Source organism: Erithacus rubecula, assembly GCF_903797595.1.
Source record: "Erithacus rubecula genome assembly, chromosome: 5".
In the NCBI taxonomy this organism is placed as follows: Eukaryota; Metazoa; Chordata; class Aves; order Passeriformes; family Muscicapidae; genus Erithacus; species Erithacus rubecula.
Window position 1 is genome coordinate 63,595,430 of NC_136687.1, and position 16,521 is coordinate 63,611,950.

General features: G+C 42.6%; 1 protein-coding gene across 1 annotated transcript in view; it reads left to right on the forward strand.

Annotated features, from left to right (window-relative positions):
* ANKRD50 (ankyrin repeat domain containing 50) overlaps window positions 1-16,114 on the forward strand; it is a 35,985-nt gene extending 19,871 nt beyond the window's left edge. The window contains exons 4-5 of the mRNA XM_079305971.1: window positions 7,423-10,970; window positions 13,175-16,114. Of these exons, the coding sequence (XP_079162097.1) occupies window positions 7,423-10,967 (3,545 nt within the window). The 3' untranslated portion in view covers window positions 10,968-10,970; window positions 13,175-16,114. The remainder of the gene's footprint in view (window positions 1-7,422; window positions 10,971-13,174) is intronic.
* The last annotated feature ends 407 nt before the right edge of the window (window positions 16,115-16,521 follow it).

Consider the following 16,521-nt stretch of genomic DNA (forward strand, 5'->3'; position numbering starts at 1 on the left):
ACTGCTCTAAAAAAATGACAATAGCAAAAATAGTAATTCTAAAAAAACACACATCCCTGTTTCCCAAGGAAAGATTAAATCAGCCTAGCATTTTAGAGGTAAATTTTATCTTTGCAAAGAATCCGTGTTCTCTCCAGTGTTTTGAGTTTTGCTTTGCTGGTTTTATAGAGCTTCAAACAGCATAGGTGATGTGTAAGTGCAGAAGTATTTCAGCTGCCTACACCCATTCCTTACAACCTCAGAAGCTTTTCCTTTCATCTCCCATTAAAATCTCTCTCTGTGTTTGCAGAAAGTGGGTAATAATCTCTGAAGGTGAAATTGGAGAGAGGAACAACGTAGATGTGGATTCTGAGACTGTACTTTCAGCAAAGGTTTCACAGTAAAAAAAAAATTTTATAGTTTCTTCATCCAGGCTTTACTGTGTCATGAGAACATTTCTTCACTGTAATGACATTGTTACTGGAAGTTCTCTGAAATTTAATAACAGGTAATATCTGGACTGGATTCCAGGTCTATGTGTAAAGCATGTGTGTATTAAGGACACAATTAGGACAAAAATGAGATTATAGAACTCAGACCCATAGGCTTGCTGGTTTCCACAGTGGCAGAAGGTCGATGGGATAATTGTATTTTGGAATTAAATACTGTATTAATCAGTGGCAGGCATGAAGACTGGTATTTGGGAGTGTGTGACAACAAAGAACCTTTGGGTAGCTTCATAGGGTTCCTTCAGGCATTCATCTGGGAATAGTTTTGTCAAAGTTTGGCTGATTAGATATGGGTGTTATTGCCAAAAAAACAGACAAAACTTTCTCACAACAATCCTATTTCCTTTCCATTGAATCATAGTGTATCAGACTAGCCCTAAAAAATTGCTGTTGTCTTCTAAGTATATTTCCAGATGGAATTCTTGACAGGAAAAATCAGCAGAAGTAATGGATATGCCTTTAAAAGCAATTTAATTCCAGTGAGTTAATTTTTCATTTCCACAGAGTATGGCTTGATGAACAGCATAAAGGAAATTGGTGTGTGATACTATAATCCCATCTTCACTGTGGGAAAGGTACAGCAAAGAAAGAATTGGATACTAATTGAGAAGAAACTTTAGGGTCTCTTTGGAGGTAGTTGTGGTTTAGCCACTGTGAAAGGAAAATGTGACATTACAGCAATGTGATGACTGCCCATTTAATACACTGTTGGAGGATTTTCCTGTTGCCAGCCAATATTCAGGTTTGCAGAAGGTGCAGTGAGGATATGAGGAGCATGGCTGAAGCTTCTGCTGACTTCAGAAACTATGCAACTTGGTGTTGTAAAACTGCAAATATTGTGGATTTCTTTTTGGGTCCTAGCCTGAAAAGGATTTACTGACATTAACTCTTCTACTGGGGCAAGCTCTTCTTCTCCTTTGTGGTATTTGAATGTTTACTTTTAGCTGAGCCAATTTTTAAAGCTATTTATATTTACTTGGTGGGCAGGCAGAATAGAAGATCAAGTATAAGTATTTTGACCAAATAAAAATCAGTTGCACTGTAACTTCATAAAAGAGACTGGGATCCTGTTAGGATTGATGAAGAAAATGTATCCCATTTGTATTTTTTTCTGTTAAAAAGTTTTGGGGTATGATATGAAATATACATTAACCAATATTAATGTGTTTGCAGTAAGTTTATATCTGTTTTCACTTAAAATTTTCGTGCAGTGAAAACTTCCTCCGGATTTGCCTGACAAATAGATTTAGCTCTCATTTCAGCAAAGTGTACCCAGTGAGTGGAAGCAGGCCTGCTGCAGTGGCCTTGTCCTGATGATGCTCTTTTTTGGGTGTGCAGTACAGATGGGAGTTGTGCAAGCAGCTCCTGTGCCAGAAACAGTGATGACATGGAAGAGAGAGTCCAGTCGTTCTCACCCACTGTCATCCTGAGGCTGCCAGTGGTGAATAATCATCCCTAGCACTCTTGAGAATGAGAAAAGGAGGAGGGGTGTTTGTTCTGATCCTCTTTGTTCTTTCACTTCTGGTGGAGGCTTATTCATGAAAACTGAATTGCTGTGCCTGCATCTGCTGCAGCTTGTGCTCTGGGCCCTTCTGTATTCCCAGATTCTGTAGTAGCATAACATGCTGCAGATTTTTTCCCCTTGCTCAGATTCTCAGCTTTCATTAATTAAAAAAAAAAAAACCAACAACCAAAGTTTAAAAAAAAAAAGTTTTGCCTCTTGTGGCTACAGAAACAACCTCAAAAATATGAACCAAATGTGAGATGATGCCTGGCTGAGTCTGCGGTCACCCTCCACAGTGAGCAAATGCCAAATGAGTTATAAAAGGATAAAAGGAGAGGGACAGATAACTGCCTTCTCTTCATCTGCTCTGTCACCAACCACATGCTGCCAGCTTGCTTTTCCTAGTGGCTTTCCCCCTAAATGTAACAATCCTGTCTTGCACCAATAGTTATTTGTCTCCCACATCATCATTTGCTATCATTTGGCTCCAAGTGTGGGCACTCAAGCAGCTACATCAACACAGTCTTTCCAGCATGGCACAGAACATAAAACTTTTTTTTTTATTTTTAGCTAATGAGCTAATTGTGATGCTTCTTCTAAAATGAGACTAAATCTTGAAAGCATATTAGTCGTGCTTACAAAACTAATTTCCTGTCTTGAAAATCCCTCATAATAGTTGGAAAACTTGAGACATTTTAAAATCAGGCCAATTTTTTAGATAGTTAAGTTGGAGTGAACATGAGACTACTTCAGGAGAGATTGCTTGCAAAATAAAAAATCTAAGTTGTCTTCTAATTTTTCATTGTGGGTTGGAACTTATTTGGGTGATTTCATGTTTCTTTGAAGTCTTCATGGGAGTTGGATTCTTACTATAAAAGATAAACTATATATTTATGTGGTTGTAAAATTTACTTTTATAATACTGAAGCTTTGAAAAAGTTTATTTCTTGTTTAGGTTTGGGGTTTGGAAAGAAAAATTATTTAGAATGCCTGGTAAGTATATAGGGAGCTTTTAATTACCGTGTCCTTTCTTTTCACTACCACTTTGAAAGCATTGTACTAGGGAATTTCATATTTCCTTGTAAAAAGTTGTCTGTGAACTTGAAATTTAATTGCCTTGTAATTAAAGAGGGAAGGCTAAATTGTTTTAAATGGACTATTACCTGTAGATCTAATTAAATAAACTTCTGTGCAGTGACACGGACCAGTGGGAGCAGCAGATTTCAGCCTCGGTGTCTCGTAGCACCTGCAGAAGAGGCAGAGGAATTTGTAATGCACAATATGCTGCAAATGCACTAAAAAGCTGCCTGAGTCTCCAGGTGCCCTTTACTCTGCTGGAGAAGTTACTCTTTTTGAGCAGGTGTGCATAAATGGCCACAGAAGTACCTAATTCAATACTGTTTAGATCAGCAGGATAAATTAATAATGCCAAATTATTGCCATGTTAGTAATAATTTGGATTACTTTAAAGCTAACAATTCAGTTAAATACATTAAAATGTATTTAAAACTTCTGTTATGTGCTTATGTAAATGCATTTAAAGATGGAAAGTGGAAGGATATTTTTAAGTATTGAAGCTTGCTAGTTAATAGCTTTTTTTGTTATTAAAGTATGAAAAGGTTGACATGCTATAAAAGTATTTATAACCAAGAGACTTTTTTCCCCCTTTTGAATGACCCTAGGTCTTGCCAAGGAATACATTTGGAACAGATTTGTTTACAGAGCTGCCAGAAATGTAATAAATTAGAACAATCCATATTGGATCTCCCATTGGGTTGAAAGTGATGTGTTGTAAGAAAAATTTTAACAATGCAAGAAGCAAGGTCGTGGGACTGCAAGTTCTGTCTACTGTAACTTCTGTTTTGCTGAGCTTAAGTAGTTCATGGGAATGCATCTGAAACAAAATGAGCTTTCTCTTAATATTTTGGTGCTTCATATCCATGAAAGTGACTTATTGTATGGGGCAGGGTTGAAAAACAAGTTTGCAGGAGCTTTGTTTGGAAATGTAAAATGACTTCATTTAGGCAGATATTTGGGAGAAAAAACCATAGCTTTGTCTTTCTTCTGCAAGCTAACAACAGAAAAGTCAGACTTTAAAAATTCAGTTCTATACATAAGGCTTCTTTTGAATTATTTGTTTATTATAGTATGGACTGATGCAGTGGTTAAAATTAACATCCTGTTTATGTCTAAAATTCTGTTACAATGGCAGTTTGTTAATCCCAGCCCGTAAAGAGTGTTTCATCCCTGGGATGAGTGTACTGTGCTTCTTGCTATCCAAGCTTTCTTTCAGATACAAAGCACAGGATCTCATTAACAAATATTGTATGGAACTACTGCAGAAAAGAAAAAAGGAAAAAAAAAAGCAAATTTTGGCTTCCATAAACATGCAGCCAATCAAATAATTGAAAATTGCTGTGCAGCCTCCTGAAATTATAAATAAGTCAGAGGTGCTTAGATATTTAGTGTATCTCAGATCAGGGTAATATTTTTAGCTCTAGTGTGGAACAAAGTAATCAGACCATTTTGGAATATTTTGTGTCAGATGAGACCTTAAAGACCATCTCATTCCAACCCCCTTTCACTATCCCAGGTTATTCAGAGCCCCATCCAGCCTGGCCTTGGACACTTCCAGGAATGGAGCATCCACAGCTTCTTTTGGCACTGATACCTCATTTAAATGAGAAAAAAAATGCCAAACACACAAACCCTTCCTTTTTTTACTTTTTTATTTGGAGGGCTTAGGCTTTGGGTTTATTTGTTCACTTTCCCACCCATTTTGGGAAGCAAAATGAAAATTGTTTTTTCAAAGAACACTTGCAAGGCAAGCAAGAGTCTGAGACAGAGGCGCCTGAACAGTTATCACTGCAAGTTTTCCTGGGAAGGCTGGGAGTCAGGGGAGGTGAAGTGTAATCATTAGTCAGGCAACACTGAACATCAGCTGTAATCTCAGGGTTGCTGTTGTGCCAGTCCATCAGGGGTTTTCTCATAGCAGGGAAATGAAACCCGCTGCTGAAAAAACACTTGAGCGATGCAGAAATAAAAATAGCTTGCATTTGCAGGTGTGCATCAGAAGGCAGGATGTGGGCATGGGATTAATGGGAGAAGTTGGGGATTTTGGTGAGCAGGGTCATTTAGGTCTAAAGACATAGAGGATGAGTTTGCAGAGCTCCCTGCCTGTTCTTGTTCAGCCAAGAGACAGATCTTTGAGGCAGTTCAAAGGAAGGTGAGTGAGCAGGATGGTTGCATTTGCTCCAGATGGAGCAAAACAGAGCTGTTCCCTCTGCACACACAAGGCAGGCAAAGGGACATTGCCTTTAATTACAGCTCCTTGTATGCATGTGGCTGTGAGTCCATGCACCAAGCAATGCCCTGGCTTTGGTGTTCTTTTTTTAATTTCTGTATCTTCTGAAGGATCCTGACCTAGAAACAGCCTTTCACTTCAAGTGGGAGCTTAGAATCTACAGAATCACAGGGCACTGTCTGCTCTTACTCAGCAAAGTTTTTTATTTGGGTTATATGCAAGAATTAAGGGCTTCACAGAGTTGCATAGAGAATATTTTAATAAAATACATAGTAAAGCAATGAATTATGCCACCCTGTAGGTCAGGTTAGGATATTGCTTGAATTTGTCCACATCATGGTGGATAAAGCTGGTTCTGTGTTTTCTTTTAGAGCCAAAAAGAAAAAAAAAATAAGCCTCTGGAATGGAGAAAGATTATTTTCTTCCTCCTGGCATTCTCCTTCAGAAATCTTCAAGTACTCAATCTTATTTGTGTAATCTTATCTTCTGAAGTGACTGTGCAAAAGTGTCTTCTCCAATGATTTCATTTCATGGAGAAGCATTATTTTGTTTTAGGTATTCTATTGGTTCAGTCCTGTTTGTAGTGCTTCCATAATTACTGAGGGAAGCAGAAATATTTTAGTAACACTTCCATAGTTGGCCTCTGTTCTCATCTGTGGTGTTTGTACAGTGCTCATGTAGACTAAACAATTAACGGAGTGACCTTAATGGGACATTCAGAACCTCTGCTGAAGCCACTGGGGAGCTAAAACCACAGCTCTGTTACCAGCCTGAATTTGCTGTCAGAACAACCTCACAGACTGAGCAGTTTGATCCACAGAGTGTTTAAATACAACAAAAACATATATCTAGAAGCAACATCCTTCAGAGGCTCGCTTAAAATGATTTTTTTTTCCAGTGGAGAAGGGGCCAGAATTGAATTGAACACATTGATCTATGGTTGCTTTTCCTTCAGTACAATTCAGTTTAGTAACTTAGCTTTGGTTTGAAGGGCAGAGTTATTCTTGTGTCTGAGCAAGGAAGGCATCACAGCCTGTCCCTGGAGGAGTGAGGTGCAGTTCTGTCCCAAAACACAGGTGCTGGAGCCGCTGTGTCCGTGACCTCTGTGGTTTTCCCGTGGCTTCCGCAAGAGCAGCGCTCCAACAGCGCCGTGTGTCGCTAATCAGACAGGGTAGGTCCTCATCGAGTGCTTACCTTGGCCCCAGCACAGCAAATGTTTGAAATGGCAGAGGCAGCTGTGTCTCCACACGGCTCTGCCTCGCTTCAGCCCCATTCCTGAGAGCCTGAGGTGGCACAGGGAACTTCCTGGCACGTGCTGCTAGGAGCAGTGTCCCTTTCCTCGAGTGGGGAGGGGAGGATGCAGCCTGCATGCATGGAATAGCGTCCCTGTTTCCTCTAAAGAGTAAACAGCCTGGGAAAACAATGAGATCATACAACTGTGAGAGAACCTGTGTCTTTGCACAGTGAGTCACCTACCAGAGAACCAGGGTGTTTATCTAGAACTCAGTCCTCACTTGGAAAAATAGGTAATTTTTGGTGTGCAGACATCTGAAGATGTTTAAAATTATTTTTGAGTGTCTCTCCTGTATCATAAAAGCTTGTAAAAGAAACGGTGGTGGTCAGGTTAGTGATTTATATACATTTAATCATGAATATGCAGCAGGTGTGAATACTGTCTTCTGTAATTAAATAAACATAATAATTGTCTTAATCTAAGTAGCTGAAAATTACTTAGAATTCCATTGTTAACCACACTGGAGAAGGGATTATTCCTTTAATAATATAATAATACTTAATAATCTTATTTTGGTTGCAGTTTTGATGGTTTTGCTTAGGTGTTTAGTATTGTCCAAGGCAGATGCACAATGCCTAATTCAGACTGATTTTCAATGTTGTTTTTGTTAATAGCACATATTTTTCTTACAGTAGATAATGATAACAGTGCATCTGATTATCCAAGTTTTCTGCTATTATAATTAACTTATATTCACTGTGTTTACAGGGAAAATATTTTGCTGTGGGTGTTCCCCATCCAGAAATGTCTTGGTTTTTTTGTACTCTTCTTTCGACACTGAGTTAAGCCAAACTGGATCAGAAATAATTGCAGCTTTCTCCCCTCTCAACAGGTTTTCGGAAAATAAGTCTGGACGACCTCCGAAAGGCTTACATTGTGAAAGATGTGCAGCAATATATTCTGCATCGTTTGGACCAGGAAGAAGCCCTGAGACAGCACCTCACAAAAGAAACAGCAGAAATGCTGAATCAGCTGCACATCAAAAGCAGCGGCTGCTTTTTGTATCTGGAACGGGTCCTGGATGGAGTCGTGGAGAATTTTATCATGTTGCGGGAGATCCGTGATATTCCAGGAACGTTAAATGGCCTCTACCTTTGGCTCTGTCAGAGACTTTTTGTGAGAAAACAGTTTGCAAAGGTGCAGCCCATCCTTAATGTAATTCTGGCAGCCTGCAGGCCCCTGACCACCACGGAATTGTATCACGCGGTGTGGACCAAAAACATGGCGCTGACCATGGAGGACTTCCAGCGCAAGTTGGATGTCCTGTCCAAAGTGCTTATCGACGGCCTTGGAAATACAAAAATCTTGTTTCATTACAGCTTTGCGGAGTGGCTGCTGGACGTAAAGCACTGCACGCAGAAATACTTGTGCAACGCCGCCGAGGGACACAGGATGCTGGCCATGAGTTACACCTGCCGGGCGAAGGATTTGACGCCGCTGGAAGCGCAAGAGTTTGCTCTGCATCTCATCAACTCCAACCTGCAGTTGGAGACGTCAGAGCTGGCTTTGTGGATGATATGGAACGGCACACCCGTCAAAGACTCCCTGTCAACCCTGATTCCCAAAGAGCAGGAGGTGTTACAGCTGCTTGTGAAGGCCGGCGCTCACGTCAACAGCGAGGACGACCGCACGTCCTGCATCGTGCGGCAGGCCCTGGAGCGGGAGGACTCCATCCGCACCTTGCTGGACAACGGGGCGTCCGTGAACCAGTGCGACTCCAACGGGAGGACGCTGCTGGCCAACGCGGCCTACAGCGGCAACCTGGACGTGGTCAACCTGCTGGTGTCGAGGGGCGCGGACCTGGAGATCGAGGACGGGCACGGGCAGACGGCGCTGACCCTGGCGTCCCGGCAGGGCCACACCAAGGTGGTGAACTGCCTCATCGGCTGCGGGGCCAACGTCAACCACACGGACCAGGACGGCTGGACGGCGCTGCGCTCGGCGGCCTGGGGGGGCCACACGGAGGTGGTGTCGGCGCTGCTCTACGCCGGCGTCAAGGTGGACTGCGCGGACGCCGACAGCCGCACGGCGCTGAGGGCGGCGGCCTGGGGCGGCCACGAGGACATCGTGCTGAACCTGCTCCAGCACGGCGCCGAGGTCAACAAAGCCGACAACGAGGGCAGGACGGCCCTGATCGCCGCCGCCTACATGGGGCACAGGGAGATCGTGGAGCACCTGCTGGACCACGGCGCGGAGGTGAACCACGAGGACGTGGACGGCAGGACGGCGCTGTCGGTGGCGGCGCTCTGCGTGCCGGCCAGCAAGGGCCACGCCTCGGTGGTCAGCCTGCTCATCGACCGCGGCGCCGAGGTCGACCACTGCGACAAGGACGGCATGACCCCGCTGCTGGTGGCCGCCTACGAGGGACACGTGGATGTGGTCGACCTGCTGCTGGAAGGGGGAGCCGATGTCGACCACACGGACAACAACGGCCGGACGCCGCTGCTGGCGGCTGCCTCCATGGGCCACGCCTCGGTTGTGAATACCCTCTTGTTTTGGGGCGCGGCCGTGGACAGCATTGACAGCGAAGGGAGGACGGTGCTGAGCATAGCGTCTGCGCAGGGCAATGTCGAAGTGGTACGGACTCTGCTGGACAGGGGGCTGGATGAAAATCACAGAGACGATGCAGGCTGGACACCTTTGCACATGGCAGCTTTTGAAGGTCACAGGTTGATCTGTGAAGCTCTTATAGAACAAGGTGCTAGAACAAATGAAATTGATAACGATGGACGGATACCTTTCATACTAGCCGCGCAGGAAGGTCACTACGACTGCGTGCAGATGTTACTGGAAAATAAATCCAACATTGATCAGAGAGGCTACGACGGCAGAAACGCTCTCCGGGTTGCTGCCTTGGAAGGTCACAGAGACATAGTTGAGCTCTTGCTCAGCCACGGGGCAGATGTGAACTACAAAGATGCCGATGGCCGGCCAACGCTTTATATCCTGGCGTTGGAAAACCAGCTGACAATGGCCGAGTATTTTTTAGAGAACGGTGCGAACGTCGAAGCGAGCGACGCTGAAGGAAGAACGGCGCTCCATGTTTCCTGCTGGCAGGGCCACTTGGAGATGGTGCAGGTGCTGATCACGTACCACGCCGACGTGAACGCCGCCGACAACGAGAAGAGATCCGCCCTGCAGTCGGCTGCCTGGCAGGGCCACGTGAAGGTCGTGCAGCTCCTCATCGAGCACGGTGCTCTGGTCGACCACACGTGCAATCAAGGTGCTACTGGACTCTGCATTGCAGCCCAAGAGGGGCACATTGACGTTGTCCAGGTGTTACTGGAGCATGGTGCTGATCCCAATCACGCTGACCAATTCGGGCGCACCGCTATGCGGGTCGCTGCCAAAAATGGACACTCCCAGATCATTAAATTACTGGAAAAATATGGTGCGTCGACTCTGAATGGTTGCACTCCGTCTCCAGTGCACACAATGGAGCAGAAACCCCTGCAGTCCGTCTCCTCTAAAATGCAGTCCCTAACCATGAAGTCCAACAGTTCGGGCAGCACTGGAGGAGACGTGCAGCCTGGAATGCGGGGATTATCCAATGGGCCTGCACACGCCTTCAGCTCTCCTTCGGAGTCTCCCGACTCCACGGTTGACCGCCAGAAATCATCTTTATCCAACAATTCCCTGAAAAGCTCCAAAAATTCTTCTCTCCGCACCACGTCCTCGACGGCCACCGCTCAGACGGTGCCCATTGACAGTTTCCACAGCCTGTCGTTCACGGAGCAAATCCAGCAGCATTCCCTGCCACGCAGCAGGAGCAGGCAGTCCATTGTTTCCCCTTCTTCCACAACTCATTCCCTGAGTCAGAACCACAATTCACCGAGTAGCGAGTTCGAATGGAGCCAAGTAAAACCGAGCTTGAAGTCAACTAAAGCGAACAAAGGGGGCAAAGCAGACAACTCCAGCAAGTCTGGCTCAGCTGGAAAAAAAATAAAGCAGAGTAGTTCCTCCCAGCCCAAAGTGCTAGAGTATGAAATGACTCAGTTCGATAAACGAGTACCCATTGCCAAATCTGGCACAAGCATGCCACTGAAATCAGTGCCACCAGAGCCACAGTGCAAAATTTTGGTCCCTCCAGCTCAGCAAGAAGTTGGTCGATCTCAGCAGCAGTTCCTGATTCACCAGCAGAGTGGGGAGCAGAAGAAGAGAAATGGCATTATGACAAACCCCAATTACCACCTCCAGAGCAATCAGGTTTTTCTGGGCAGGGTTTCTGTCCCACGAACGGTGCAGGACAGAGGGCATCAGGATGTGCTGGAAGGCTATCCCCCTGCAGAGACAGAGCTCAGCCTTAAGCAAGCCTTAAAACTTCAGATTGAAGCTGGCGACCCAAGCTTCAACTACAAGAAGGAAACACCCTTGTAAAAGGTAACTTACCCAGTCACAAAGGAGCCAAATGCCTGCATCTCATTTAAAATGTGCTAAAATTGCATTTTATTATCATTTACCATCATAATTCCTTATGTGGTGGATGCTAAAATCTTAACCTGGCAAGTATTTCCTTTGCTGCCATATAAAAGCATCAGCCATAGAGGAATTGGATCACTGTGGAGTTGTCTGTTGAATTCAGTTGCTCAAATTGTGCCCCACTGTCTTTGATAAGTGGGTTCCACATAGCATTGATTTGGAATTTCATTGTCAAATGTAAGGACAGGTGAGAATTTCAGTTAATGATGTTTTCAAATACAATCTTTATTTCATTATTTACAAAAATGCTCCTCAGAAAGTTTCTGAAGGTTCTTATAAATTATAGGCAACCACTTTTCTGAATGTGGATTTCAAGGGTCAAGCATAAGTCTAAAATATTATTCTAAAGCTTTGATTTTATATATAATCTGTTACTGTAAAGGTAATCCCCATATAAAAGAGATAATCTTGCACTGAGAAAAGTAATAATCTGTGTTATGGTACCAATTTTTTGACCACTCTGATGTTCTTAAAAATGTGGAGTTCATTTAGATACCTCACCTCCTCTCCAAAACTGAATTTTAAGCTGAAAAAGTAATTATAAGTCTCTTTTTCTGACATGAATTGTCAGTCTGTCAGCTAAAATAATTCTGTTTTTCTCCCTCTTCCTGTTGAGATGTGTGTTTTTTAGGATATTTGGAATGTGTTAATTTGTTTTCCATTGGTGTTTCAGAGAAGCAGCATCTTTATGAAATGTGTGCCCACCTCTTACTGCTAGTTTGCTTATTTTTGAAAACTTTATTTTGTGTGTGAAAGCAGCATTTTGGACAGGTCAGGCTGCTGCTCCTTAGACCAGGAATGTTCTTGCCAGTTCTGACTCAGTTCTGCTGCAGACCATCAAAGACAGCATGTTTCTGGGACAGTTGCAGGTGGTGTAAAATCCACACATGGAAGGTTTTCAGCTGTCAAAAACACATAAACAGGCTTTTTCCCAAAATGTCCTGGAAACTGATTTTGATGGAATACATCTGTAGATGTAGCTGAGGTCCCTGGAGAACTGCAGAGCAGTAGAATATTTCACAGGACCCGTTTTGGTTCATTTAAAATGTTTGAAACAACAAAGTGTTTCAAAAACATCTGCACTGGAGCCTGCACATTTCTAAAATGCAAATTTTACCAAAGGGTCAGATGAGCTGTGGAGCAGGACAGCAGGAAAAAGCACAGAGAGGAATCATCAGCTGGGGGAGAAAAGTCCTTAAATCCTCATAAAAGTTATGAGAGCTTCAGATTCCCACAGTAGCACATCATGCCCAAACAGGATTAGAATTTATTTGTAATTTTTTCCTGCTTCCATAAAACTTTAAAACATGTAATTAAGGATTGTATTTCCTAACTCCTGCGTGCCTGCACCTGATGTTCATCTCTTGCTTTCATGTTGTACTTTTTTGTAAATCCATTGCATGGTTCTGACATAGAATGTGTTCATCTGACCTGACCTGTCATCAAAAGACTGGTTTTGGTGAATTTTTCCATCTTTTTTTGATTTTAAAATATAAACAGCATATAAAGAAATCTGAACAAACCACATATAATACTAAAATTTGGCTTTGCTTTTTCTGGAACAAATGGGGTGTTACTGAAAGTTGAAGGTTTCTCTCAGTGAAGTTCTTGGTTATGCAAACAGCTAAAAAAATGAGGTGTGGATAACCAAATGGTTCCTTTTGCTTTTCTCTTAACACTTTCCAGAGCATCACTTTAAAGAATAAGTTTAGAACAATTCTGTGTGGAGTTGCTTGGCACAAGCTGTAATTCACCTCCTCATTTGCCAAATCTCAAGCAGAAGAAATGGTAATTTCCCTGGCTGGTGGATGAATGAGTCACCTGTGGGGAATCACATCAGAAATACTCCATGGGAGCACCACAGGAATGACTTTTCCTTCCCTGGCTGTTGCTTCCCAGCCTGTCCAGGAAGCTCATGCTGCTTGGGATGGCAGAGAGCTCAGGGAATCATCACAGCACTGGGGTTAGGCAGGAAACACTTTTCCTCATCAGGCTGTTGTTGCCTGCTTTTGGCTTTAACTAGGGAAGATGCAGCTCCATTTCTGACAGTGTTCTTTGTGTCACAGGCTATTTCAAAGCTAAATGTTTTTATTTTATACTTGCAGGCCAATTCCATGATGCTGTGAACAGAAGTGCTTCTGCTCCCAATGATTTATCAGCTGGCTGGGATGAAAGCAAACAATGCTTGTTTAGTCCACCTAGAAATTCAAGAATGTGATTCCTACAGTACAGTTACCTTAATTACTGTAACGTGCCTACATTTTCAGGCTGCCTTCTCAGTATAACCCTCTGTGCTTCGAAATTTTATTTTGTGTACTTTGTATTTAATACACAGAATGAGCACTTTTTTTAAATTGCAGAAAGATATATGCTGTATTTGCCTGACCACAGCTGAAAATGGTAACCACCAGGAATTTTGATTTCCTATTCCAGATAGCTTGGTAGAGGTGCATGTGCCACAGTGAACTGTGTTATGGAAAAGGCAGTGCTTTTTGTATTTATTTTTCTGTGGCTAAAGAAAATAAGCAATGAGTTTGTCACATTTGCATTGTTGTCATGTATTGTCAGTTTCCCATGTACTTCAAAAGGTTCCCTCCAGAATTACAAGTCTTGTAACAGTATTTTATAAATACTGTACTTGTGTGTTCTGTCTGTGTAATTGCTGTTCAGTGGTGGCAAAGAAGGTGGACTGCAACTACCTGCAGTGTCTTTGGGATTTTTAAGAGGCAAAAATCAACTCTCTGGTACTACAGCACCAAATCTGGATGGCAGACTGGGACCACTGAAAGCAATAGGCAAATTTTGGACACTTGGTCTTCAACAGCCTCTGTTATTGCTACGGTGAAGAGGTAACTAATATGGGTATGTCTGAGGTGCTAAAAGGTCTGATCCTGCTTTCTTGTATATCTCTATACATTAGAAACAGCTCCTTCTCTTTTCCAAGGTAAAGGACTATTTTTGGGAATGTCAGTAGAGCAAACCATGGCAAATGCAGACCCTTTGTGAGTGAGGCTGAGAGAACGTGCAGCGAGGTGGAAAAGCACAGCAGCAGCATTGCCTGGGGAGTGCAGAGATTACTGAGTTAGCCCTGTCCTGAGACAAAAACTCCTTAAAGCACAAACTTTAATGAATGTGGGTCCTGCTTCACGGGGATTGGGTGGAGGCAGCTTGTCTCTGTACCTGCAGCACGGGTAATCAGCAGAGTCCAGCTCTGGACAGTGGGATCTGCTTTCCTGCTCTTACAGCAGAAAGGCTTTACTTGTATGAAAGAGCAAAGCCAAGCTTGTTGTGAAAGTGAGCAGTGCAAGTTTTCCCTTTGAGTGTGCACATCTTACTTGCAAGTGATAAAATGAAACAAATGGGTTCTTTTCTCCTACAAATGCGAGCTATATTCTGCTATTCACCATTTCACAGCCTTGCTCTTTAGAAAATAAGCCTATTTTTGTATGCAAGTATTTCTTCTAAAGGCTTGGGTTTCATCCTTTTCGTACTCTAATTCTAATCATTCCAGAAATAAGGTGATAGAGAGCTGAGGTTATTTTTCATAGATGAATAATTAGATCCTTAAACTTTGATGAATGGCCCCTGGATGTAGATGTAGTGCATATTCTGAGGCACTAAAGGGCTCCATGTCTGGCTATTATAATCAACCATCATCCAAACTTTATTTTTTTCCTAAAAATCTTGCATCTCCATTCTTATTTGCTTTTTCCTAAATGTAAAAAAAAGGATCTTTTATAGTCAGGCATTCATCCTACAGTAAAATTAGATGTTAGAAGCTGACACACGGCAATATGGATTTCTGAATGTTTCATGTATTGAATTTCTTGTCCCTGTGGGACAATTATAAAATAAACATAACAGGAGTCTGGCAGAATGGCCTTAAGAGGGTTAGTGGTTTAGAAAAGAGAAAGTACCAAAATGTTCTCAGCAAACTTGTTCCAAACCTCAAATATAGTACATTTGCAATACTGTGCAAGAATTCTTAGTGATTAGATGTATGTTTTGTTCTGTGGGAAAGGATCCCTGAATGCCAACATTTTTTCTACTGACCTTGACTGTCATTGGGATTATATTTATTTAATTTTATTGTGTTGTTATTAATTGCACCTTGTGGACGGAGGACGTAAAAATATGGCCAGTTTCACAAGGGGCCACAACTTACAGATAGTCTGGTGGGTTTTGTGTGAATAGAATTTACATTTGAAACAGTCACTGGGGAAACCCTCTCTCCAAATCAGCAGAAAGTAGACCTGTCAAAAATGTGTTCAGAATGACAGTTCTGCCACATTTTGAATATCCCTTTGGGATGGGGCATGAATTGCTTAAAATGATCTATTTTCTCAGAAGGTCTGTGTAATTCCACATTGCTGTTGAGTGTGATTTGTAGCATCACCATTTGTGAGGGGTTTGTGTGCCAAGCAAAGTTCTGTTCCCCCATGTTCCCTCTGCCCTTTCTCATAAATGGAGTGGAGGTGAGCAGAGGCTGAGCTGTGACTCAGCACAGCTCCTTCTGCCAGGGCAGCAGTTCTCACCACCCAAAAACCTGAATAAAACAGGAATCCTGTTTCCATCCCATTTCGCTGGTCCTTCCGAGGTCATCTCCACAAGACATCCAAAATTCTTGATGGGAGAGCTGGGAAAAGACTGTTTTGTGGACAAGGATATCAATACTGTGTGCATGTGGCAAAACTCACCTGGAGAGAAATGCATTGAGAGATACCAAGGCACAATGGATGCATTTTTGTCTTCTCTGTGATCAGTATTGAAAACATTACCAGTTCTTCACAACTAAAAAGGTGTTTTCCCTCCTCAGTTACTCTGCTATGCAAATGTCTGTTATGCTTAATATTCCCCATCTGAACTCCTCAGTTAACTTGGTTTGCAGATAGACTGTTTTTTCCTGGAGTGGGTTGTAAATAGCCTTTAATGTACATTGAATGAATTTCACATTGTAAAATTTTTATTTTATTCCTTGTATTATATTAAGCGAAAATCCCTGTGTATATTAAAGTGCATAATAAATATATTTGCTTTTCAGCAGACATCTAACTGTTTTAATTTTTCTACCTCATTTCCTGGGACATTTCAGGAAAAGGTTATTCAACTTGATTAACTTTCATGTAGTACTAAATGAAGCATGATGTGTGTGTCCAGTAAGCAGCCCAGGCTGGCAGACCTCAGACCCTGGCATTAATTCCTGTGGCTTTGAGCATTTACAGGAGATTCGCTGCATGTCCTTCTGTTTAAAATGACCATTATATACTGTAAATACCATGGGGGCCAATAAATTCACTATTTCACTTGCTGTAAGTTCTTTGAAAGTTCAGATGGTTAATTATTGCCTTGATGAGTGTTTCTCTGTGGTATTTTCAGCTTAAGCAAAAGCTCTTTTCTGCTGGTGGGGACATGTTTTTTGAATGTGTTATTAGAAAAGGTAAGGAAGTGTTTT